The 26,150-nt window shown below is 45.7% G+C and overlaps 1 protein-coding gene and 1 long non-coding RNA gene across 4 annotated transcripts; both read right to left on the reverse strand.

Annotated features, from left to right (window-relative positions):
• Positions 1-292: 292 nt before the first annotated feature.
• On the reverse strand, positions 293-4,729 carry LOC114598490 (uncharacterized). The gene is made up of 2 exons (XR_003707063.2): positions 4,461-4,729; positions 293-821 (listed from the first exon to the last, which is right to left on the reverse strand). It is a non-coding gene; the product is annotated as an uncharacterized LOC114598490 (long non-coding RNA).
• Positions 4,730-8,450: 3,721 nt separating this feature from the next.
• On the reverse strand, positions 8,451-26,089 carry UHMK1 (U2AF homology motif kinase 1). 3 transcript variants are annotated; one of them, XR_013392803.1, is made up of 9 exons: positions 25,807-26,089; positions 23,329-23,621; positions 21,609-21,800; positions 19,669-19,763; positions 18,327-18,403; positions 17,167-17,265; positions 11,803-11,891; positions 9,997-11,080; positions 8,451-9,916 (listed from the first exon to the last, which is right to left on the reverse strand). XR_013392803.1 is itself a non-coding variant. In XM_077928155.1 (8 exons), exons 1-8 carry the CDS (start codon positions 26,054-26,056, stop codon positions 10,934-10,936), a joined length of 1,242 nt encoding a protein of 413 aa, XP_077784281.1. In that variant the 5' UTR covers positions 26,057-26,089; the 3' UTR covers positions 8,451-10,933. The 3 variants fall into 3 exon arrangements, 1 of the variants encoding a protein (XP_077784281.1); XR_013392804.1 differs by having other exon boundaries at positions 8,451-9,401; positions 9,764-11,080; XM_077928155.1 differs by having other exon boundaries at positions 8,451-11,080.
• Positions 26,090-26,150: the final 61 nt, after the last annotated feature.

Consider the following 26,150-nt stretch of genomic DNA (forward strand, 5'->3'; position numbering starts at 1 on the left):
TTTCCTCTCTCATTGTATATCTCTCATTTTCATTTGCCAGACGGGAAACGACAAAGAGAGGCAGAACCAGCAAAGGCCAGAGAAAGGAAAAATCTACATGGCTAGGCAAGGATCTTAAATACTCTCTTTGGGGAACACTGATTTGTAGGAAGTCAACAAACACAAAGATCCAATAATGTTTTTGTGTGTCTCTTGATTTGAGATTTGTAGGAATTTGGTGATAAAACCAAGGGTTTGAAGATGCAGTTCAACATGTTGTTCTTAATTTATAAAGCTTATTCAAGAATGAGGCTGAAATGAGAAAGTTTGTTTAGTGGAAAATGCAAAGCAGAATTAGGTCCCGTAGTTCATTGCTACATGGTCACTACATGTTGTGGTGAATGAGGAAGATAGTAGTGTTGCAGAGCCAGCATATGAAACTCTTTAAAATCCTTAAAGTATTAAGCAATCCCATTTTTTTAATGCTGTGCTTGCAGCATGCTCTGTTTTTCCATTTTACCACATAGAGCAAAACCCGAGGAAAAAGCTCTCTAAATTAAGTATTTGCAATTTGAGATTAGAAAGAAAAAGTTTAAGACAGCCACCATTTCCTTTAGTGAGGCAGAAAATACAGCTGAGGTGAAGGATGATTTCAGTTATCTACAGAATGATTTCCAGCAGCCATCCCAATGGAGACAATGCAGCTGATGACAAGATTTACTCCCTACATTTCAGCTTTTTCCCACCCCCATCTTAGGCAACCCTTTGCATTTCGAGAATCTCTTCCTCTCTAACAAAGAAATGTCTGCAGACCACCCAAGGATCCTTGTCCTGAGGAAATTCTGTAAACAAAATTAAACTCCATTAGCCAAGCATTTTTAACAATGATAAAAGAAATAAAAATTGACCAATCAGGTTTATGCAGGAGTATAGGTGCAATAAAACTTTACATTACCTGCAGTATCTAAAATAGTTTCTCATACTTGCACATCCCCATATTTCTATGTTTGCTTTTACTTTCACAAAACTAAAATAAAAACTCAATACCAAAAGGCTGGCAAGGGATGGGGTCAAACAGGAAATGGGTGAAATAGTCGTCTATCATCATCATCCATCATCATTTCTATACCACTTTATTTTGTGGGTGGGGGGTGTCTCAAAGCGGTTTAGACCAAAGGAAGGAGATAAGAGAAGTATTTTTACATAGCATCTAACAGCACCTCCCAAAAAAACAAAACAGCATTTGCAGAAGGTAAATTTGCATTTGCAAAAATTAAGAAACAACATTTCAACACAACTCTGCATTTTCTATAAAATCTTAAAGCTTGGGGAGAACTAGCTGTGAATGCTGTATCTGAGTATGTTTTGGCTATTAGTTGTATCTTTTTCAAAATCAATACAATCGGGACAATGGAATTCTAATAATGTGCTGAAAGTAGAGTCTTCAACATTTTAAAATACATGTCTTGAATATTACTAACCTGTAGCAGCAGCATGTGAGACACAGTTACAGAGTGAATGTAAAACATACATTTCCCCATATGACTAGAAAGCATTTAAATAGCGTGACACGTCTTGTAACAGCCCCCGCAGCCTTCAAGCTTTCAGTTCAGCCAGTGCTTTATTGTTAGTTGTCAATATTCCTTTATTGCACACTTACTGTTCTTTGAAGATTGAATTTTGGCAAACCACAACATACTTCACACCAAATTAAAAGAGCAAAGTATATCATGAACTTTTAATGGAGTTTTCTTAAAAAAAATATTATATGCATATCATAATAAGATTCTCTCCCCCCCCCCCCCCAGCCACCAAAATGAAATACTAATTAAACTCTCCTTCCTTGGAGGTTTTTAAAGAGAGGTTGGATGGTCATCTGTCAGGGCTGCTTAAGTTGAGATTCCTGCATTGCAGGACGTTGGACTGGATGACCCTTGGAGTCTCTTCCACCTCTAAGATTCTGTGATTCTATGAATATGGTGATGTATTCTGTTTCCATGTAACACTGCTGGGGTGCAGGAGGACAAATTGCTATTCTGAAGTATCAAGTTCATAAGGATCTGACACGTGTTCTGTTTCTGCATTTTTGATGCACAAATCACACTTTTGAGAACTGACTTTATACTGGCGTTTATAACATTGCTTTAAAAAAAAATTGGGTGCAATATAATTCATGTGGCAAATCAAATGTGAATTGTGTATAAAAGTTCTTACACACTGTGAGCTTTTAGGCCAACAGCTGTCAGCTGGACCATTTTGGAAATGGCAACTTCCACCAACAGGACAATGTTTTATGCATATTTTGAAAACCCAAACACATATTGGGTAAATATATCCTTAATTTTAAAACCCAGTAATGCTTTCTTTGCACATATTTTTACATCCACCCACCCACCATGAATGCAGACTTTTTGAAATGAATTAAGATTTGTTCTGGGCGCATGTCTTGCTGCAATCTCCGTCTTGTGTATGTCAAGAAAAAAACACAATAATGTAAAGAACAGCACAAGTTTTCTAAATAAAGTAAACGTCTTCTTTGTTTGAGAGCTCCCCAATGTGTAAAGTTTGCTTGTGCACCGTGCCTTCCTCCTCCTTCTGCCGTGAAGTCAGGCTGCTAAGCCCAGAGCAGAGCATCCCTGCTGGAGCAATGGGCTGGCCGGCCAGAGTTGCCATGTGTCTGCCTGTCTACACTTGCTGTGCAGAACATGCACTCACCTGTACAGCAGGCACAGACAGGCAGTCACATGACAACCCAGCCTGAAAGACAACCAGCCAATGAGAGAGCCTCTCTGACGAGAGCATCTTCACCGCGTCACTTCTGGATCTCATTCTGTTGGTTCAAGAACTAAAATCATGTATACAGTTTATTGCCAGTTTGTACAAAACTTTTGAAGGAAGCCAGCGATTAACAGTACCTACAAAATGCAATAAAACCCACTGCTGAAATTTTTTTTTTACTGTGCTTTTTATAGTCCTCTTTTCCTACTGATTCTGACTAGCTCACTCTGAAATGCAGCACACACGGCAGAAGGGGATGGCTGTCATTTTTAGGACTGTCTCCTCCCATTATTGGAACTGCAGCAGTGCAACACCAACAATACTCTGTTGTTTCTTTTCACCATTTGAGGTACAAATTTAGTGGGCACAACAAACATGCAAGTTGAGCTGCAAAATATTTGCAAATTGCAATCCTATCTGCGTCAGCTCAGAAGTAAGTCACATGGAGTTCAAAGGGACGTACGTCCCACGTAAGTGAGCACAGAGTAGCTGTCTTTTAAGCTGCCTTTAAGTAGGGAGAATGCAGTTGACTACCTTGCCTGTTTTCTCATTTGTGGAACACACACAAAATAATCTGGGAATGCAGTTTAAACAGGATTTACCTAGATAAAATGCCATTATTTCTCCTATTGTTAGGATTAACATGATTCCCAATTGCACTTTAGGGTGCAAAAAGTTAACGTACCAATTCCAACTGCATAGAGTTTTATATAGGGCAAACTAGTAAGCTTTTATGCGAGAGTCTAAATAGACACAGGCCCAACATTAAAAAGAAACTGGTGTGCAGAATCCTCTGAAAAGCTCTAGTATACCTTAAAGCTGCCGTATTGAGTCAAGGGAGGAGATTAAAAAATTTAAAAGGAGAGTCCAAGAGGAAGCTATGGACGTAATGAAACTTGGATTCAGTCCACCACAGAAAATAGTTGTCCCTCTTTAGCTGTTTGTTCTCCAGTGGCCGCCCCTCAGGAGGTGTTCTGTCAGGGGCCTCACCGGCATATTTGGAAATCTGAGGAGGTTTTGTGGACACCATCCCAGAATGGCTGCCATGGGAGTGTGGAGAGCCACAAAATGGTGGCCTTAGGGTGTAGCCATTTCAAAATTTACTACTGCAATTTGACATCCATTTCACAAAAAGCAAAATGGTGAGGTTAAAAGATGAGCAACTTGCCAAAGAATCTGCATTTGAGGCAAAAGGTGGGGTCTGATTCTCAGGGCACAAACCCACTTCTTTGAACTACAACAGAATGCCCATTTAAGCTGGCGGCTAATTAATTTCCTCCAAATCACCTTGAATTAAATCCCTCTAATATTATTTCTCCAAATTAGTTGAGAAATCACTCCAAATCAATTTACCCCACATTCATCACCCATATCTATCGTGTCCAATTAACTCTCAGGCCACTCGTTTCCCCTCTGCAACCCCCCAATATTTCTTGTCACAGAGCCATCGCATTAGTCGGGCAGGAAATGGAAGAAATAGCAAAAAAAAGAGGGGAAGGGGGAAAGCCCCTTGCACCTCTCTCTTCCCTAGGATCTCCATCCAAAACACACACACACACAATTTTATATTATATATGTGTCTGCTGCCCATAATGCAGAGTTCTCTGGGAGGCTTAGAATTAAACAAAAAACTTCTGGTGAAATAAAGCTTAAGGCCCCCACACCCAAACTGAACAGAACAAAAACAGCTATCAAAATCTCACCCCTTAAATTTAACACGCAAGGTTAGCACCGGAGATGCCGAGGAAGCTGTTTTGAAGAACTCCGGGAAGAGAAAGGTCCCCCTGGCAGGAGCACCAAGAGCACCACAAGGGGACCTGGGGAGCAGCCTCTCCTTGGGGGTCCTCTCTTCTGCTACCCCCCCCCCCGTGCCACCCTCCAGGTTTCTCTGTCTCTCTTTGAGCTCCACTCTCTCACACCAGGGTCAGCTCACTTTCTTTCTTTTCTTTTCCTTTCCTTTCCTTTCCTTTCCTCTCCCTCTCCCTCTCCCTCTCCCTCTCGTTTGCTTGCACCCTTTCCCCGCAGCTCCTGCATGGAGCCTCTTCCTGCTCTCTGCTCTGCACGCCCAGAGGTCACAACAGCAGCAAGCCCTTTCCCTCCCATGCTCTTGCAAGGGAGCCATGCTCGCAGCAGCAGGCGCAAAGGAGCACAGAGCCGCTTGGTGGCGCACACTGCTGTGGCCAGAGAGGAAGCAGCAGGGAAGAAGCCCCAAAGGATCTTTCCGCCTGCCCTCCAGAGAAAGTTCCTTGGTGGTTGGTTTTTAAAAAAAACAAAACAAAACCTTAGTGTTTCCTCTCCTTGACAGAGAGGGCTGAGATCTACTGCCAGTGGATTTTATGACTGGCTAAGAAGAAAAGATGGACTGAGGTTTCTCAGGCATTGCATACCCTACAACATTTTTCAGATGAAAATAGGGATGTCCTATTCAATAATGATAGTGGTAGTAGGAGTGGTGGTGGTGGTGGTGGTGGTGGTGGTAGTAGTAGTAGTAGTAGTAGTAGTAGTAATAATAATAATAATAATAATAATAATAATAATAATAATATATTTTTCATAAACATGAAACATTAAAAAACTTCCCTATACAGAGCTGCCTTCAGACGGCTTGGGGGTTCTCATAACTCCATACCCTCCAACATTTCTCCAATGAAAATAGGGATGTCCTAAGGAAAAGCAGGATGTTCCAGGATCAAATCAGAAACCAGGAGGGCTTCTGTAAATCCGGGACAGTTCCTGGAAAACAGTGACACTTGGAGGGTCTGTCATTGGAAATGTGTCCTTGTGGGCGACAGGAGAAAATGGAGTGTGGCTTGGGATATTTGGGGGCTTCAGAATCTTGGCAGGGCTACAAGAGGGGCTCATAAACAACTACAAAGGGCAGAGCCACACTCACCTGACTTTTAAGGCTGTTTTTGTTCCGCCTCCAAACACGCCCCCCCCCCCCCGCCATTGCTTTTCTGTTCTCTCCCACCTCATCCCTCTTTGGTTTCTCTCCCCTGGTATGCACGCCTTCCTTGGGCCTCCTGCTCCCAGCAGTTCTTTTCTCTGGGGCGCCCACAGCCTTCCCTCCTCTGTTTCCTACACTCCTCTTAGGTCAGATCCTTTTGGTCTCACCCTCATGATGACCAGGATAATCCTTTGAATGCTTCCAGTCTCCCTCCCGCAACTCATCTTGAACTTGGCAGAAGATCTTTCCCTGCGGTTTTATCTTTTTAAAGTTTTGGCAAATTGGTAAATATATATATTTCAGCAAGTCTATATGATGGGTTTCAATCTGACACCTACTCAGTCTTTACTGTCATAGCGAGGACCCACAAATGGCTTCCCCACAGATCCATGGTACACAGTACCATATTTTCCAAAACTCCATTATTGTATTGTTCTTTGGCTGTGCCATAAAAATGGACAAATAAACATTGATCAATATTTAAATCTTAACATATTATTTCGGGCAAGGTAGGGGAACCATCACCTGAAACACCACAGAAAGGCAATAGCTTTATGAAAACCAACAAAAATGTCACAAAATAGTAAACTCGTTTCTAAATTCTTAAGTTCAGGAACTCTGAAGAACTCAACACCTTGCTCATTATTTCCTGACATATCACCTGGCTCTTCTTGTGGATCTCCCTGCTCCCAAGGGAGCAACATGGCTGCCTTGCTTTTTGACAATAGTGAGCAGCCTCGTAACCACAGAGGAGGAACCTGCAGAACTTGCTCACTTTAGAAGCATCTCAGCTGCAGGGCATGAAGAGGAAGTTCCAGGCTGGGGGGGGGGGGGAGTCTGTGCCCCTGGCTCATGACATTGAGAGGCAGCACCCTGTTTTGCTCATCTGATGGAGGAGGCCAACCGGAGCATCCTCTGGAATGTGCTTGGAAAAATCTGTCCTTTTGTAAAGAACGAGTTTGTTTTTTAGCTGCAGCAACTCTGTCAGAAAGCAAGTTTGGAATCAGAAGCAAAAGGCAAAGAGAGAGAGTGCTAGCCTGAGAGTTTGTTGAAAGAGAGAGCCACAAAGGACTTCCTTAACTTCTGAAATTAGCTTCAGGCCTGGACAGCAAGTGACTACCGACCGACCGGCTTTGGCTCAGCCGCATTAGATTTCCATCTAGTGATCATCTATAGAATGGTCTAGAGCGTCCTAGGTAAATAAAGTCAGTGAAACCCAAATGGTACACTATTACCTAATGGTTGGAGAAGAATCAACCATCTAAATGCAAAGTCTACCTTCAGCTGGTGAGAAAGCATCTTTCTCTGGTTGTAGATCCTGCTCCAAATAACTAGATTCAGTATTGTTTCATAAGCATACAAAGCAAAGATAGTCATGATAGTCCTTTAGGGGGAAACCTCCCAAACCCACCACTGGGCAATACACTTATAAGGGCCAACCAGACCATCACTCAAATGTGGCAAGTTTGTCCAGAAGTCCTAATCACACAGGAGGCTACATCGCTTGGGGGGTGGGGGATAGAAGAGGGAGAATCTAGCTTATGCTGGCCTCTTGCACACACTCAGCCTCAAGGCGGCAGAGATTGCAGGTTGTTGCTCCTTTATCCCAACATCTTAAGTGTGTAATCTGATATTTGCCTAGCAGCAGGGAGGGACTTGCTGAGATATTAATGGAACTAGAAAATGTATATGTTTAACTTATGAAATAGTGGCTTGTAATTTTATTGAAAACTCTGGAGTATTTGATTTGATTTTGTATATTTTATGATTAAAAGAACAACCTTGAAACCAATGCCAGACCAGACACCATAACTACCGTTAAAATATTCTAGCAGACCCACTGAAATCAGTGGGTGTCAGTCAGTCCCGGGGCTGCCAAGAGTGTGATAGAAGCTGAAAGGGGTACCAGTTCTTACCCACCCAGACTGCCAGTAACTTGAAATCTGAACATCAGAGGCTGTGTGAGCAGTGCATCCCGCCCCGGTCAAGACAATATTCACATTGTTTCCAGAAAGCAATATGGGGAGGGGGCTGAATTCTTTAGAAAAAGCCATTCTTAGGTGCAAATTCTAAACTTTTCTGGAAGCTCCATTGCCAGTTAAAGGCATCCCCCCCCCCAAAAAAAAAATAAATACATTCCACCCCCCAGTTTGATGGAACTTCACTGTGCTGGTTGATCTAGTCAACTACATGCAGTGCTGAATACATCACTTGAATCCATCTTTATTTTTAGCAGGTGTGTGATTCTCTGATGGAGATAAGTGGGGAAGCTCAAAGACCAAACAAAACATGAAAGAGCAGCTCTTCCCTTCTGTGTTTCCCACAGTGGATGTGGGAACACAAGGAAGAGCTAATGCCCATGTCTCACAATTCTGATCAGATATCCAAGTGGTTGCTATTTAATGCTAAAGAAATGAGGGGGAAAACCAGAAACTGCAAGTGACAAATTTAACAGCACTATAGTTTTGCCCCCAATGAAGCTTTATCCAGAGCATCCAAGTCGGGGGAATGAACTCACAGGTTCTGTCACCAACAGATGCTGGACAGCAAGACTCTGGTTTCCGCTGCATGTTCACATATGTGAAGTGATTTGAATACTTAAACGCACAACATACATGCTAGGATCATTTTTGAAAAACTGTGGGGCACAGATTAGGGCCTGGGTTCCCTCTACCACTCATCTCCAATGCAGTTTGGAAGTCCAATTTCCCTCTCACAAATCAGCCCGTAATAAAAGGTAGCTTGGTTAACATCAGAACAAATCTACTTTATTTTTCAATTAAAATTGTACATTCATCTTTTGAGCTGCTGAGCAATGGTGCATAGAGCACATGATCTCCTTAAATAATCTGAGCAGAAGACGTATGTTTACAGAACAGTTTGCAAAGGAATCATGTCAACGCTCTTGAACAGTCAAGTCCAGCCAGACAGGCAGTGCTATTGTCTTTCTTGGGGCAGAGAGATGGAGGCAGGCCAGAACCAAAAACGGACTCCAGGTCAGATGTGTGCAAAGCTACGAACGGGTCTTTGGACAGAGCCCCTGTCCTTGCCCACAAGCCCCATGACCTTCAAGTTCTCGTGCAGTTCTGGCTTAAAAAGTGCTCAAAATAGATGCCCCCTCAGCTAAGAGAGGAGCAGCTCAGCAACATTTCCCTGCCAAGCCCAAGCTCAGGCAGTAAAGCATTGGGGGGGGGGGTGACAGTAGACATTTTGGACATTCATTCTACTTAACCAAGTCACGAAGACTGAAAGGGGCAGGACCACTGAAACCCAGGTGAATTATGGAGGTGAGAGGACAAGACTGCACAAACTCTTCATAGAAGACTTGAGGTACTTGGAGGCTGTGGATGCAGTTCGCTTCCCCATCCAGAATCAGGAATGTCACTCTCCCAAAATCTGTATCAGATACGCTACGTAGGACAAACAAACTCAACAATATCAGTATAATTGTCAGTGCAGACAATATCCCGTCTTAAATAATTCATAGCTCAGAGAGGCAAGGAGGCAAATCCCAGGAATAAATTTGCCACAAGAGAATCCTAATTATTTATGCATACACCCCCACCCCCTTCTAAAATGCTAGCTTCTGAAGACATTATAAAAAAATTCAAGTATTTTCTAAAAGGAGTGGGTGAGGCGTTTAAAACGTCTCTTTCTTGTTTTCCTACCATTGCCCAAGTCAACTCTGTCAGAAATGCTGCATAACTTTTGAGAAACCAAGAAGTGAAGGATCCTCATGCAGGGAAGAGAGGCTGCCGGGGTCAAGGTGGATTAAGAGCAAGGCAAACTGCTGCCACAAACTGGGGTGCCTTCCATTCTCGGTAGCAGCAGTGAAAGCTGAGGGGAAGCATGCGTAAGATGCTGGGAACTGGGAAGCCTCGAGAGGGCAAATTTCAGAAGTTTCAAGCATTTCTAGCAGAACAAAGACTCTTCTCTTAAAAACATGTTTAAAACTGGCTCAGGAAAGTAACTCTACAGAAAGCCTCCCAGGAAGAATCTGGCTGGACAACACCCCATATTATCATTATGCGAGCAGAATTAAATCCTTTCTGTAGGCACCTGCCTAACTATTAGCAGATGATGCTGGGAAGACACAAACAGGCAATTTCTCAGAGGTAAAGGTACCCCTGCCCGTACGGGCCAGTCTTGACAGACTCTAGGGTTGTGCGCCCATCTCACTCAAGAGGCCGGGGTCAGCGCTGTCTGGAGACACTTCCGGGTCACGTGGCCAGCGTGACATTGCTGCTCTGGCGAGCCAGAGCCGCACATGGAAACGCCGTTTACCTTCCCGCCAGTAAGCGGTCCCTATTTATCTACTTGCACCCGGGGGTGCTTTCGAACTGCTAGGTTGGCAGGCGCTGGGACCAAGCAGCGGGAGCGCACCCCGCCGCGGGGATTCGAACCGCTGACCTTTCAATCGGCAAGTCCTAGGCACTGAGGCTTTTACCCACAGCGCCACCCGCGTCCCTTAATTTCTCAGAGACTGTAAAACAAAACAAAACCGCCTCCCCACAAGTCTCTTACTAGATAGAGAGAAGGCGCATAGCTCAACGAGCCCTATCACAGGAGCTGCAATTGATCAGGACCTGAAATATCCACTTGAGTGTACACAAACCAGGATTTACTTGAAAATGAGGGCTCTTTCTAATGCAGCATTTTAGAGATAATGTCTACTTTTCTATTTGGGCTTACACGTAGGGAGCCAAAAGGTGCCTTCACTGGTTCTCGCCTTCTTCCTGGGAGAAAGGCTTCGTTGTATTACAAAGGAATGGCTGGATGCGACAAGTGCAACCTTCCTGTCTATTGTCTAGCTTCAACTTCTATATAGCCAAATCAACTGGGTGACCCGACCTTGCCTCAGATCCTCTATTTTTAGGGCAGCAATCCTGTTCTGTGGCTGAGGATGTTCCTTTAAGTCTCTGCAGATACAGCCTAACATGTTCAGTCCTAGGGTGTGAAGGCTTTGAAAGCTGGCTGGGATTTTGTGTTTTGGGTGCTTCTTCACCTTTAATCTCCAACATCCATTTCACAGGATTTTGGTTACTGTAGAGTAAATCAAAGGCAAGAAGGAGGCTGATTTCATTGCAACAAAACAGAAACACCTGGGTCTTTTTCTTGCCAACCACAGAATGAGAAAGGAGGAGTACAGATGGAGTTCGCCTCTGGAAAATACTTTGGCAAAGCAAGGCAGCTTTGGATACGTGCGTCTCTCCTGACCGCTGCCGCAGACTAAAGCATGGTTTGGTAAAGATACCCTCGCTTATAGGCACTCAGTGGGTAAAATGTCGCCACAACAAACTTGCCGTCAAAACTCTTCCCGGTCAGGGCTCGTTGGGCAGCTTTTGAATCCGCAGCATTTGCATACTCAACAAAGACCTGAAAAGAAGCAGGAGGGATGTCAGTCTCCTTCGCCCCTTCGCCCTCTTGCTTCCCAGGAGAGGCAAGACACCTCCCAGAAACTGGTAGATTACCTTTGTTAAACACTAAGGAGAAAAATACATTAAAATGGTATACATTTATTTGATAAGGAAAGATTGTAAAATGATTTAGTTCTGCAAAATGTAAGTGTGGTACACTACAGTAGTGTGATTTTTAAAAGACAAAATAAAACACTAGAAGATGTTACCAGAATCTCTGGATAAAGTATAGAAGGTAATATTGAAAAACTTAAATGGAGGTGCATTTCTATTGTTTTATAGTCTTAATAGTGTGGCATTTCAGAGGCATACTGCATTAATAGATAATGCTATTAAAATCCGGTCTCCAAGTCTGAAATGTAATAGTATACAATTTTATTTTAGAGATATATACAAGCAGTAAAGTATTCCAAGATTCCCAGAGAGACAAATGCAAACACACACACACACACACACACACACACACACACACACACACAATCTGATTATTATTTTTTTAAATTTTCTTCCATTTATAAGAGAATCATTCTCTCTATGCAAGATAGAAGACAGGAGTCGTATCAGGAAGCCTCAGTATGTGCCTCACTCAGCTGTCATTGTAAAAGGAGAGGTCAGTGCAGCCTTAGACCAAAACCTCAAAGATGAAACATACACACAAATCTTGACTGCCCAAGTACTTACATGGCCTTTGCCTGGATTTTCCTTCGGAACAAACAGGGACACGACCTGTCCATATTTGCAACATTCTTCTCTTATGTCATCCACGATATCTGTGGAATTGAGAAGACAACTGAAAATAAATAGCAAAGACCCAGCATAGCATATTGGATAGACTGGCACAGAAGGACCCAGGAATCCTGTTTGCAGAATGCCTGCTTGCCTCCAGAGCAACTGCTGCACAAGGTTCTTGCAAGACTAAGCCACTTACCTAAGCTGCTTGAAGGAAGGGCAATAAACAAACATAATCAATAACATATTTTTTTGCCACAAATTGCATGTTTCATAACATATAGGGTTCAACAAGTTATGTCCAGGCTTGACATAGAACACGAGGAAATAGATAAAGCAAATGATCCAGCATTGTGCAGAAAAAAATGGACACCTGAGATAGCAATTGCAGTTGAGAATAGATTGAATTCAGAAACTGCAATTAAGATCAATTATAATAAACAATTTATCAATAGATTCCTCCCTGACGGCTTACGAAAATCTCATTGAGTCCTTGCAGGATGTGGTCTCTGTCAACATAAACTCAGCCGGCAAGCCCCGCACTGCTAAAGGGCGCTGTTGGTTTGACCAAGAGTGCCGTACAAAGAAGGAAACCTTAAGGAACACTTATTTGGCCTAAGCTACATGGGTGCTGGATGGCATAACCTTGAACAGATTAAATACTCCAGTTATCTAGGGCTCATCATACAGGATCTTGGAAGCACCACTGGCAAACCTCCCTTCAAAAGGCGGAGATCACAAAGGAAGGATGCAAAATTTCTATGATCTCTGCTGTAGGTACCCAACTGTGTCCCCAACTCCATACTTCTGTTAGACGCTGGTGAATGCCCAATTTCAACTAAAGCATGTTAGAAGCTGCTGAATGCCCAATTTCAACTAAAGCATGGTGGGCTGCCCTAAAACATTGGCTCAGGACTTCAGTATTTGATCTAGGGAAAGGGTTTATACCAACACCTGACCAATGAGGAGTTTCTCAGCAAATGGCAGAAAACCATGCCTAGAAAAGCCACCTCTATTGGTCTGTCACCTGCCCCCCAACTTTATTACCTGGGTTATGAAGGCACCCTAAAGATGCTAAAGCTTCTCGGCCTTTTGGCTAAGATCAAGTGTAGTGTAAAGATGCTAAAGCAAAGATTATGGGATAATGCACATAGTGATTTGCGATCTCAATCACACGTAGTCTGTAGTCTGCTGGCAGTAGAAGTACAATATGGGCATGCCTTTAAGTTAACGCCTTACATTAAAAACCCGACAGTACCAAATTATCGAAGGTTATTCACCAAAGCCAAACTAAACGTCTTTCCTTCTGCAGTGTTGGATGGCAGGTGGAGAGGAGCTCCCTACCAGGACAGACTTTGCTCATGTGCCCAAGACATCGATTCTATAAAACATATTTTGCTGCACTGTGCAAAATATGAGCAAGCCAGGGCTGAACTGATATTACCCTTGCTGGTACCTTTCCCAGGAAAATCAGAGGCTCACTATGTCAGGTTCCTATTGGAAGACCGGACAAACGCTAGAACATTAGCAGTGGCAAAGTTTTTATCGGTGGTTGCAAGAACCAATGGTCCCTATCTTTAAGTCTGAGCAAAATGCTTGTTTAACCTGGAGGTAGGTTGTCTGAATTGTGCATTGCTTTGTAACGATTTGTTGGGTCTCTGGACCGTAATAAAGATTGATCGGTTGAACTATCTATGTGAGTCAGCCAGAATATAATTAAACTGCCCGAGTCCATATTCTAAGCAAGTACAACCTGCTCTTCCATGCAGCATGGAGGAGAAGGGCTTATGGCACGAGTGGGGTAAGCCTGAGTGCCTGGACATCTGTCGTAAACGCTACCCCAGCACCTAGTAAGTATTCTAGACCTTAGGGGCAGGCAGACCTCAGCTTTGTGCTTTTACTAGAACCCAGAGATCCATCCACCAGAGTAAGGCCCCAAATGGTGGCACAGGTGGCCAATTGCCATGAGCTGCACACTGGAGAAACTTACTACAAGACAAGCAGAAATCTAACCAGGAAATCTGAGGCTGACACCACCACCCTGCCCACAATGGCCAGCAGAGCTGGACAAAGACCTAATCAAGGGCAGGCAGGCAATTAAAACTCTTATTTCCTGGCTTCTGGTTCCGGTCTGCCTTAATGAAGAAAGCTCCCACGACAGCAGGAGATCGTTGGTGAAGAAAAAACAAGGATGATTGAGGTTAATTATCCCTTGCAAATTCTCCCCAGGGACGGGGGGGAGGGGGGGGGATGGGCTTCACTCGCAGTTTGTCTGGGTACCTGGCTCTCGCTCCAGCATGGATTGTAGGAGGCAGGAGGTGCTGAGTGCAAAAGCACTTTGCCTACTGATAATCCCCCTACGCTGCCATTAAGAAGCAAAGGTTGTCCTGTTAATCAGAGTTTAATCTGGACTAATGTAGAGATGTGTGCTAGAAGAAATGAGATCATAAACTGTGGAATCGAAGCAGCTGCAAGGTTGTTAAAGTTTGAATTTGAAAGAAGACTTCATTTGGTATAAAAGATGGTGTGGGGGGAGGGAAGCCCGTGGTTTCTTTATATAAAGTGTTATTCTCTACATACTGTATATGATTTGGCAACCCTCCCTTGAAATGGTAGTTCAAATTATGGATATTCAGATGATGAGGGTGAAAAATGGATTGCAGATATGGAATATAACATCAAATGGAATTGTGTGTGTAAAACAAAAATGAAAAATTGGGAAAAGGGAGAGTTCTATTTTGCAAAAGGTTTATGATGGAAACTCAGAGCTGATTCTTCCCAACTCCCTATTATCCTTAGACTGTACTGAATAATGCTAAAGGGGCTTGGAATTTAATTTAATTGGAAGCGTAATCGCTTATCTTCCGCTGGACGGAGGGATGAGAGAAAACTGCAAGCTTGCCAAGGGTTGAAAAGGTTCATTACTGAGTTATTTGAAGTTTGACAGCTTGCTCTCCTTCCCAGGCTTAGAGAATTTTATTGGGAAAGTGTGACTTTTGTAGCTGCAAAACAATGAACCAGGGACAGAACAATGGAGAACTTCTGAAACAACAATGGGACATTAGCGCCACCCAAGGCATGCTGGGGAACAGCAACAATTGACAAAAGATAGACCTAATATATTACAAGGACCAGAAGAAGCACTATGGACAGAATAATTGCCACACACAGGAAGGATGCTTCACCTGTAGGTGTAGAAATCATTTAATGTGTCAATACAAATGGAAATTGTTAAAACTGCAGTTGCGATATAAGGGATTGGTATTTTGACTGGAGTGTAACTGAAATTTATAAAATTTTGGAATGAAGAAACAAAATAAATCATCAAACCATCAATTCTAGTATGCAGGAGGCAGGGGGACACCTAAATTGTATAATTTGGCATCTCAATGACTGGTATTATTAATTGTATTATAATTTGGCATTGTTGGAATGAGGCTATTATTGGACTGTTGAAACTGAAAACTAATAAAAATTATTATTGAAAAATACTCTTATTTCCCAAGCGAGGTCCATGGCGCCACAGAGAGAAGCTCCAAGTTAGTCACTGGGTCAACCACAGTTAGTTCTGGGCTCAGTGGCAATTTTTAAGGGGCAGCATGCTGTGTCAGCATTCCTGATCAGCATCCTGGTCCCATTTTAGAGCTAGGGAACCCTGAGGCACCAAGGAATACACTTTTTCAAGGCCAAGAATTGTGCCTAGGCTTGCTTTTGAGCATTCTCAGGCTTGCCACTTCAGGATGAAACTCAGATGAGCAGCTCCCTCCTATGCATTTTTGCTCAGTTGCTCAAGTGACAGGAACATAATGGTGGTCTTAGAAGTTAAACAAAACAAACAGAGTCACTGTGTGGGGCCTAGACGCTGCCACAAGCACCACATGCCCCCTTCCATTATTCTACTGAAAATGACTAGATGTGGAGACTTTTAAAAAAACCCCACAAACAGCAGTTGGTTCAGTCTTCAAAATGGTTTAGGGGAGGGGCGGGGAACGTTCTGGACTCTGTGCACCAGGTCCTTATCAGGGCCAAATTATGACGCCACATGACTGACATGCGCATGGGGCCACCTGCCTGTCAAAATCCCTTGCATTTTGCAAGTCTCCCTGCGCTGGCTTTTAAGTCCCCAACCTTGAAGGTTTTAAAAAGGGAGCACAAGGAGAAAGCGCTTCCAACTCTCCCCAATATCAAGATCACAGGAACCGTTTCAAAGCCTTTGCAAAAGCCTCTCTGAAGCAGCCTGCAGGTGCAAGCTATTGCACAGCCTGCTTTTGCACAGGGCTTCAGTCCCTGCTCTGCTGATACACAGGGATTAAATCCTGCTGCCTTGGCCGCATGATCGTGTGCACTGCTGGGAACAGGATCACATAGTCAGGCCAGTGACATCAGCGGGTGGGTGGGGGAAAAGACCTCGCAGGCCAAACTGGAACTCCAAGACTGTCCCACATGCAGAGGTTCTCCGCTCTTTCTGTAACAGAAGTCAGTAATATGTAGAATGGATCACCCCCCCCCCAATAAATGTAGACAACACAGAAGGGTTATGGGAACCAACGGTAGTTATCTCTCTTTCAGTTTTTCTCTTGTACTCCGTATTTTCTGCAACTGACACAAAAGGAGCCACAATTTTTCCAAGCACAACAGTGGTTTGGGTGGGAGTAGGAAGGCACTTAGCCTTCCCGCATCTACTGACTCTCCCTTACAAGCCCCCTTCAAGGTAATTCATCCTTCACCCGCTTCCTCAGGCGCCAGAGCTACAGAGGGGAGAATCTGCAGGTGGGGAGGATGTCAGTACACACAGGCCTCCCTCTCTTCCGTGCAACTGCAGGAAACCAGGCAGAGGGCCTTCTCGGTAGTGGTACCCGCCCTGTGGAACGCCTTCCCATCAGATGTCAAACAGAGAAGTATCGGGAAGTTTTTAACGTGGAATGTTTTTCTGTGTTGTTATTATGTTGGAAGCCACCCAGAGTGGCTGGGGCAACCATAAATAAAGAAATAAAGAAATAAAGAAATAATACCAAGGTGGGGTGGGAATCTGTAACATCAACCTGCAAGCGCTGCTCTTCTAGAGACCATTTTATTCAAAATATTGCATGCATATTTATTTTTGTTATGCAATAATTCTTTAAACATTTTTGCTTGGAGGTTACTGGCTCTGCCTAAATTTGGATCACGCCTAGCTTGAAGCAGGATAATTTTCTTCCTCTCTCTGCCCAGGGCAGCTCTGGGAAATAGTTGCCTTTCCCACTTCCAGTGCATCTCAAGCCACCCCCCTTCCTAGGAGGTGCGGAAGGAGAAGGAGCTACATCAAGATGTACCAACCTTCAAATTCTTCTTCATTTTGGAGAGAGGCATCGCTCAAAATATTTAGCAGTCTTAGCACTGGAGTTGGAAGCATCACCAGATCTTCAATATGGGGGGCTGTTAAAGCAATGTAAGGTGATCATTATATCAAAGAGAAATTAGAAATGGTTGGATGCAAGTTGCTCCAACCTACTCAATCCTATTCTCAAAGAGAGTTAAAAAGTTCATCTTTCTTTGCCTTGCCTTATCACATACAATGCCTCTTTACCTTGTATTACCCTGAGATCCTGAAGGGCAGCATATAAATCTAATAAATAAAAATGATTAAAAAAACTCTCCTTGTAATGTTGGGTTCAGACATCCATGAAATGGGGCTAAGCCCGATTCAGACATTTACCGTATTTTTCGCACCATAGGACGCACTTTTCCCCCTCCAAAAATGAAGGGGAAATGTGTGTGCGTCCTATGGTGCGAATGCAGGCTTTCGCTGAAGCCTGGAGAGTGAGAGGGGTCAGTGCGCACTGACCCCTCACGCTCTCCAGGCTTCACAGACCTCTCCGCAAGCAGCGGGATCGCTCCCGCTGCTTGCGGAGACTTGCCTGCATGCTGAAGCCTGCGCGCGCTCAGCTCAGCGCGTCTAGGCTTCGCGGACCTCTCAGCAAGCAGTGGGAGCGCTCCCGCTGCTTGCGGAGACTTGCCTGCATGCTGAAGCCTGCGCGCGCTCAGCTCAGCGCGTCCAGCCTTCGTGCACCTCTCAGCAAGCAGTGGGAGCGCTCCCACGGCTTGCAGAGAGCTGCCTGTTTGGGGGCTGGGGTCGGGGGAAGCTCGAGCTGCCCCAGCCCGCGCCTGGGGGGGAAATAATTTTTTTCCCTTTATTTCCCCCCCAAAAAACTGGGTGCGCCCTATGGTCCGGTGCGCCCTATGGTGCGAAAAATACGGTAAAAAGGCACACGGGAGAAGTGTGAAAGGAGGAAACGTTAATTGAAAACATACCCTTAGGAGTCCACAAGATGCCCAGAGGGTCTCTCTTAAGGACAAATGTTGTTTTTAAGATGTTAACCAGCTTAAACTTGATGCAGAGAATGGATAGAAAATCTCAAAATGAAATGAACAGAGTCAGGGCCAGTTAGGCACGCGTTATTTGTGGCCAGAGAAATGAAATACGTTATACACCCTACCAAAAGGAATGCTGAAGAAGGGGCTGCACAAGGCCTTTGCTGCAGTGGCTCTTTCCTGTGGGTCCTCGCGAAGCATGCTGGAAAGCAAAAAGGAGTCTTTGTTGTACAAGCAAGTTCCAGAGATGCTGCCCACAGGGAGACCATTCAAGCTGCATCCAAGCTGATTTCTAGAAGAATAGCAAAAGCCCACCAGGTTCTTTCATTGTTCCAATTCTATGGCTTTATGGTGATGCTGATTTTATAAACCTTATTATGTATTTCAGTGGTCATTTGCTAGTAATTTTATTTTGGCTGCACTGCAGGTTCCCTTGAGTGCCATTCTGTGGAAGTGTGCTACTGGGACACAAAGCAACATATACCTATCTCCTGCCTTTCTCTTTTAAAGATGAATGGCCATGCCACTGGTTCTCCCCAGGACGTAGATTCTCCATACTGAGTTATGCCAAGGAGAATGAATAATCATGATCTCCCCCACCTGCAAATTAGGTAACTTACTACATGTTGCTGGAAAGAAAGCTCATCTTTAGTATTTTATTTCCCATAAATATTATTACCAAAATAGTCTCAAAAAACCAAACAAGCAGACTGCAAATTCATAGCTCCACCAAACACAATTTGGTCTCATTAATCAATCTACTGGTGAAACCTTCTAGCTAGTCCTATTTACACAAGGATGACTGTTTCATGAATCTATTGCACAATTTCCTGATTTGTGTGGGGCTTTGACCCCCGGTTACTTTTTTTAAACCTTCATCTTACTTATTTAAAAGACTTGACTGAAAGGGGAAAGTTGCAAACACACATTGCCTGAGCTAGCAATTATTTGCTGCTCTCCACAGCAACTGAAAAGAGTTAAGTAAACTGTAGGTGAATGACAAAAAATGAGGGCCGATATGATACAAAATAAATTATATGGTATTTTGGCATACCTTAGCCTGGTTACTATCTACTATCTCTCCCACATCCCAAGCAAGACTTTGCCCAGCTGCTGCCTTTTAACAACCATTTTCCATTCACATAAGCGGTAGTGATTTTAGCATCCATTAAGTGATGAAACACTTATGGGCCCTTATGGGAGGCAAATGCTGGTTTTGTATCTGCCATATTAAGGAAGCCCAAGAGAGGAAAAGCTGGGGCTGGGAACTAGCAATCCTATTGATTATGTGAAGCATTGCTGAGGTTAAGGGAAAGTCACCAGAGGCAGAAAGTCCCTCTTGTTCAAAAGCCTTCGTAGATAACAATGGAACTCCCCCTTTGTTTGACTAACTCCAGAGGCTGAGCTAGAGCGGCAGGGCAAAACCCCAGAGGAAGAAAACATTGCAGAAGCTAACAGGCAACATACCTTTTGAGGAGGTCTCTGAGGTGATAGGCAGGGATGGCAGAATTCACTACACTTTTGCTGGCGAAAATGTGCTCAATAATGGCAGAACTATTTGCCTAGGAAGAAGAGGTGGGAAGAAAATCTCTTAGAAGGGAAAAAAAACCCCCAACCCATCTTGTATTTACTCTGAACAATCTGAACAGAGTTCCCTGAGGTTGTAGCAGAGCCAGCTACTGCTGTAAGCCCCCCCCCCCCCCATTAAGCCTGCCGCAGTAAATTGCTCCATAACACCTATTCCATGGTGGGTTCAGTATTGACACAAAGCAAACCAGGGCAATTCTACCCATTCCTAAGATTAGTTGATGCTCCTCCCTTCTCTTCAGCCATCTGCACCAGAGCCCCCAGTTGTGCTTGTACTCGGCCACCAACACCACATGCCCTGGGCTGTTCCAAGTTGGGAGAGTGTAGAAGTATGCTTCATCTGCTGACTTTAGAGGTAGATCAGGTACCCTACTGGGTTGGACTTTTCTTCCTTTCTTCCACTAAAGCTCACATCACTTGCCAATACCACCCAGGTGCCTTTGAGGCGGCTCCCATTCTTCACTCCGGCTCTCTGGGAGAGATGCACTGGGATCTGCGTTGTGGGGATGGAGGCCGGAGGATGCTCCAGACCTATGATTGTGCTAGTGGGTAGGGATATCCTATCTCTCCCCTGAAAGAAGGTACACCTGGCTGAGGACTGTGAGAAGCTGCAGTCGCCGTGTTGGGAGACTGCAAAGGTACCCATGGAAGGGACGAAGGGTTGTGCAAACTGTAACTTTATAGCAATGCAATTTTATAAACCCTACATTACAGGAAAAGCTCATGGCTCGGAGGTGCGGCTCCCGCTCTTCCAGCTCTGGCATCGCCAGGGAGGGCCGGAGAAGAAGGCTGCCTTAAATCCCAGAAAGCAGCTGCCTGTCCGTGACGAGAATATTGAATCTGAAGGATCTGTGGCCTCAGCTGGCAGCTTATTACATTCCTATGACATGCGCTGATGTCAGCTTGTGTCACCTCCGCTCCTCCCCCAGCAAATGATTGCTTATTTCAGACTGTTAAGGTATTGGCTCCCATCAGGAAAGCTGCAACATTCAGTATTTTATCTATCCAGCAAGGCAAATTCAAGCCATGTAAGGTGCTGTCTTCTTCAAAGAGGAGTTTCAAAACTCCCAAAGAGAAATTACCATCAAAGATGAGGTGTGATCTGATCAAGGCAGAATTGAGTGGGACTATTATTTCCCTTGATCTGGGCACTCGACTTCTGTTGATGCAGCCTAGAATAGTGTTAGCTTTCTTTGCTGCTGCATCACACGGTGGACTCATGTGAAGCTTATGGTTTACTAAGAGGGGCTGGGGAAACCAGCCAGATGGGTGAGGTATAAATAATAAATTATTTTTATAGAGGACCCCTAGATTCCTTTCACATGTACTGCTAGTAAGCCAGGTGTCCCCCATCCTATATTTGTGCATCTGGTTCTTCCTGCCTAGGTGCAGAACCATTTGTCCCTTTTGAAAATCATTCTGTTAGTTTAGGTCCAGTTTTCCAATCTGTTATGGTCATTTTCAGTTTGGTGTCCTCTTCAAATTTGACACACATGCCTTCCATTCTTTCATCCAACTCATTTATAAAGGTGTTGAACAACAATGGGCCCAGGACAGAACCCTGCAGCGCTCTGCTTATCCCTTATTTCCAGGATGACAAGGAACCATTAATGTGTACTCTTTGGGTTTGCTCAACCAGCTACAAATCCACCTGACAGTTACCTCGTTCAACTCACGTTTTACCAGCTTCCTTGCAAGAATATCCTGGGGGACTTTGTCAGAAGCCTTACTGAAGTTATTAAGCATTCCTCTGATCCACCAAGCCTGCAAATCTCAAAAGCTAACTGATATCTCTGCAAAATTACTGCAAAGCTCCTCACCCTCCATTCCTGAGACTGGACAGTATGTTTTAGTTTCATTCCTGAAAACATCTCCAGTAATACTATTCCAAGACTCCAGAGATCGATAGCAGAAGTGCATTCCGTCCCGCCTTGCACTCCTGCCTTGGAGAGGCAGTTCTGCAGCTCAGCCTCAGGAGCGCGGTATCCGTCCGTCTGAATGTACTTCACATCCTGGGGAGAACAAAGAGTTTGCTTAGAAGTCTAAAATCATAACAAAGCACTGCAGTGGATTTGAAACCTTATACTAGTTTGTTTTATGGTGGTCCAGAGAAATCACCCACTTAGGCTGCTTCATGCAGAGCCAAAGGATACCACAAGGAAATGCTTAACTTTTGCTAGTCCAAGAATTTGTCAAGAAACTTTTATATAGAAGCAAAATATAAAAATTCACAATCAAAAATTCAGCAGCTGCATAGGAAATCTGTTTTGTGATTTAAGTTTAAAATGTTTCAAGGGGTTCTGAAAAGAAACTCACTGGAAAACCACCTCAGTGTATGTTTAAATGTTGATTTGTGCCATTTCCAGGCGGAAATATCCGAGCACTACAGAAGTTTTGCTCTTCCACTACCAGAGGAATTGGTAGGCACTTTTCACACACTCAGGGGGCGGAGCAATTTGTTCTACCCACGCTAACTGGGGGCTCATCCAAACCTCTGGAGCACTCCTCCTGCACTCCGACTGCAGATTTCTGAAAGCAGCAAGAGCTTGGTCGTCCGTCCCCCCCCCCCCCCCGCGGCCCCGAGGGCTCAGTCTTCCATTTGCCCTGATGCTTTCCCCCGGGAAAACTCACAAATGCTGAACCAGAACAAACAGCCATTAGGTTTTCCGTGGACTGCTGTTTGTTCTGATGTAGCGCCAAGAGCAGATTTTTGTGGGGGAAAGCAACAGGCTCAGACCCCTGCCTAGAAAGCATGGGACAATCAGAAGTGTGGACGAGTCCCATGTGCATCTGAGACTGCCTGGGAGAAAGGAATTCACCTCATGTGCGGCAAACCCGTGTCTTCCTACACATGCATAGGAACTGCAAGGGATGGACTGGATGACCCTCGGGGTCCCTTCCAACTCTACCATTCTATGATTCTGTGTGAAACAGGAAACCTCAGGGCCACACCGCTTAGAGCAGTGTTTCCCAAACTTGGATCTCCAGCTGTTTTTGGACTAGAACTCCCATCATCGCTAGCTAGCAAGACCAGTAGTCAGGGATGATGGGAATTGTAGTCCATAAACAACTGGCGACCAAAGTTTGGGAAGCAGTGCCTTCGAGCAATAAGCAGCCTAGAGCATTCTTTTAAATGTGTACAACATACTCAAGCAATTCTGCAACAATGCTCACAGAGCAGAATAGTAGCAATCCCTTCCGTAAAGATTTCAGGATACGTTTTAATAAAAGCACTGCATGTACCCCCCTCCACACACCCCCACAGGCACACACACATACACAGAGAATTTGGAACCATTTCCTGGTCACAGACAAAGATATCTTTACAGCTGAAAGTGTTTTCTTTTGCTACAGTGCACACACGCCTTTTGTCTGGCATTTTTTGCCGGTTTCGCAAAGTGTGTCACCTCCTTTAGAAAAGGCAAAAGCGGGGTGAGTGTGCACAGCACAAGGGCCCCAAAGCCATTCAGCATTTTCTGCAGTCATCTCACCTCTCTGATGACCTTTTTGCCTAAAAGGTTCCAATGACGCTTGACCAACCTGAATTCCCTCCTTGAAGCTGAGTCCAAAGTCAATGAGCTTGAAGCCCTCCTCCTCCGCACTCCACAGGATGTTGCGCGGCTTCAGGTCTGCATGCACATAGCCTCTGTGGTGGAGGAAGGCAAGGCCTTCCAGGACGTCTCGCGCACAGTGCTGGGTGATCCACATGGAGCAGCCATGCAGGCTGGAGTGTGCCAGCAGATCTGACACGCTGACGTCCAGCAACTCCAACAAGAGGCAGCACGACGGGCCTTGGGCAGAAGGGTAGTCGGTGAACACACCGTACAGAGTCACTGCAGGTAGAAAAACACCCCAAAAGGATCAGCAGGGGTTACTTGGTGGGGCACCACTGGTGCCCGGAAGCTGTTCTGCGCTATGGCAGTGATTCCCACAAAAAGCCGCATTTGGAACATACAAGATTCAGTTGTTTCCAGCACTTTTCCTAGAGCATCTGGGCCTGGGTATAATTTTAATCCAGAGCTAGGCAAGTGCCGCTTGTTTCTTTTGGGGGATGAACCTTCTAACCTTCAAGAGAATCCTTACCCCAACTCTGTGGCATCGAAGAAAAATGGATGCAGCACAAATAAGGTCAACAACGAAACAGTCTCTAGGTAGCACCAAATAAAATTCTGGTCTGGATCCATGCAGAGTTCTACTGCAATGGAAGTCACTGCCAACAAGGTTGGCAATATGGGTACAGAAATGAATTCAAACACCTTGGATACTCCGCATGGGTCCAATGTGGCATCATTTGAGAAGGAAATCTTTCTGGCTGGCTGAACTCCTGTCCGCGGCCCAATTTTCCGGATCTTTCCCCCTGTAGCACAGCAACAAGACTTGGTCCACTCATTGGGGTTGTTGGCCAAAGCATGATATGCCAAGCTGCAGCCTTTCCAGTGGATGCCTGGATGCACTTCATGGATTGCCTAGCTGGGATTCTTCTTGCCTTTGGAATTTTAGAGGGAAACACTGGTTGTCCCTCAGGACCAGTTCCCAGAAACAAGTCAGTTTCCTTCCGCTCCAAGCCCCATTGTAAGTTACCACCAGCCGTGCTCTGTGCTGCACGGGGGCTACACTTGACCATTTGGTGTAGATTTATGCTGTTATGCGCAGAGCCAACCATCCGTCACATAGTTCCCATCAGTATGTCTGGTGGTGTGGGGGCAAGAGGGGCTGGGGCTGGCCTGGTAGTAAACATCTATGTCTCTCAACAAAAACAGCCATAGGGTTGCATGCTCACTGCAAGAGGTTAAGAAGCAGTTACCGTAAAGTGATGGTAAGCTGCAGCTGACCTCTGGCAGCAGCTGTGAGAAGCCAAATCAGATGAAAGCACTGTTGCCTTGAGATGCAGTGGTAAGTCTCACATTTATTATTTGTTGGGAAGTTTTAAGTATCACTCTTCAGCAAAGCAACAAGGTGTGTTACACAAGAGTCTTAGAATCACAGACTCGCAGCGCTGGAAGGGAGCCTGAGGTTCATCTAGTCCAACCCCCTGCAAGGCAGGAATATGCAGCTGTCCCAGACGGGGATCGAACCTGCCGCCTTGGCGTCTTAGCACACCATGCTCTAAGCCACTGAGCTTGTCTGTTTCCCACTCAGGCTTCAGACAAAATGAACACACTCAACAAGACTTGCGCCAGCCTTCCCCAGACTCTTGACCCCCCAGTGGCTTGGACTGCAACTCTCACAGGCCAATGGTCAGGGATGATGAAGGGCAACAGGTTGGGGAATGCTTACAGACATCACCCTCAGTACCATGCTGTATTTGGGACATCTGTTCCCCTCCCAGATTGCACCCTCTCTGCTGGCCAAGTGGTTCCTCATGCTGTGCACATGTACCCATTTTATTTAGTGAACCGATTTATATCCTGCATTTCTTCCACAATGCATCTCAAGGTGATGTCCGGGGGCGGGGGGTCTCCCCTCGGACAAGGGTCAGATTCAGATCTGCTTAACTTTAGCACGGGGGCTGCTCCCTTGCAAAATGGGATGCACTGGATCGGAGCTTTCTGGCCCCTGAGTGGCTTTGCCACTTCTGGTCCTGGAGATGGGCAGGGCAAAGCAGATATTGCCTGTCAAAGGCTCAATCACTAATACCATCATCAGGCACTGGATTAAGCCCCCTTTGTGGGACGGCTGAATCACTAAACAACCGCCCTGCGGCTCCCTGCTTCTCCCAGGGGCTCCTCTGGAGTTTGGTCCCAGCACAGGGCGGGCGACGCCGGAGACCAGGTTGCTCCCGGGGGAGGATGTGCCCGGAAAGGGGCCGGAGAGCGCGCCGGGCCGCGGGAGACCCAGGCTGGGGTTCTCCTTGGGCAAAGCCCCCCCCCCCGCCAGGCTCCTGCGGGGGGGGGGGATCCCAGGGGTCATTTAGTCCACCCCCGCCCAGCCCAGACGGGGAGCGTCTGCCAAGGAAGCCCCTTTTCGCCTCCGCTCCTGCTCTCTGCACAAGCCCCGGAACCCGCCGCGCTCTCTCACCGATGCTGCGGTGGCCGCGCAGCTCCTCCAGCGCCGCGCGCTCCTTGCGGAAGCCGTAGCCGCCGCCGCCTCCCTCGGCCTCCGCCTCCGCCTCCTCCTCCTGCCCGCGGGCGGGCGGCAGAAACGCCTTGAGGGCGGCCGGCGGGGCGCGAGGGTCTCCCAGGCAGCGCGCCCGGTACACGGCGGCCGACGAGCCCCGGCCCAGCGGAGCCTCCGCCCGCCACAGCCCCGCCGCCGCCCCCGCCGCCATGGCGCGCCCGGGAGGGAGGAGGAGGAGGAGGAGGAGGAGGCGGGGGGCGGAGACAGGAGGACCTCACAGGGGAAAAGGCCCCTTTGGAAGTGGG

This window comes from Podarcis muralis, chromosome 5, assembly GCF_964188315.1.
Source record: "Podarcis muralis chromosome 5, rPodMur119.hap1.1, whole genome shotgun sequence".
NCBI lineage: Eukaryota > Metazoa > Chordata > Lepidosauria > Squamata > Lacertidae > Podarcis > Podarcis muralis.

Excerpts from the sequence above, each read along its gene's own strand:
- UHMK1 (XM_077928155.1), bottom strand. The coding sequence starts at position 26,056 with ATGGCGGCGGGGGCGGCGGCGGGGCTGTGGCGGGCGGAGGCTCCGCTG. Across the intron at positions 19,764-21,608 it reads TCCAGTCTCAGGAATGGAGG|GCAAATAGTTCTGCCATTAT; the intron begins GTGAGGAGCTTT and ends TCTTCTTCCTAG. Across the intron at positions 18,404-19,668 it reads CTCAGAGACCTCCTCAAAAG|CATGCTTCGCGAGGACCCAC; the intron begins GTATGTTGCCTG and ends TTTGCTTTCCAG.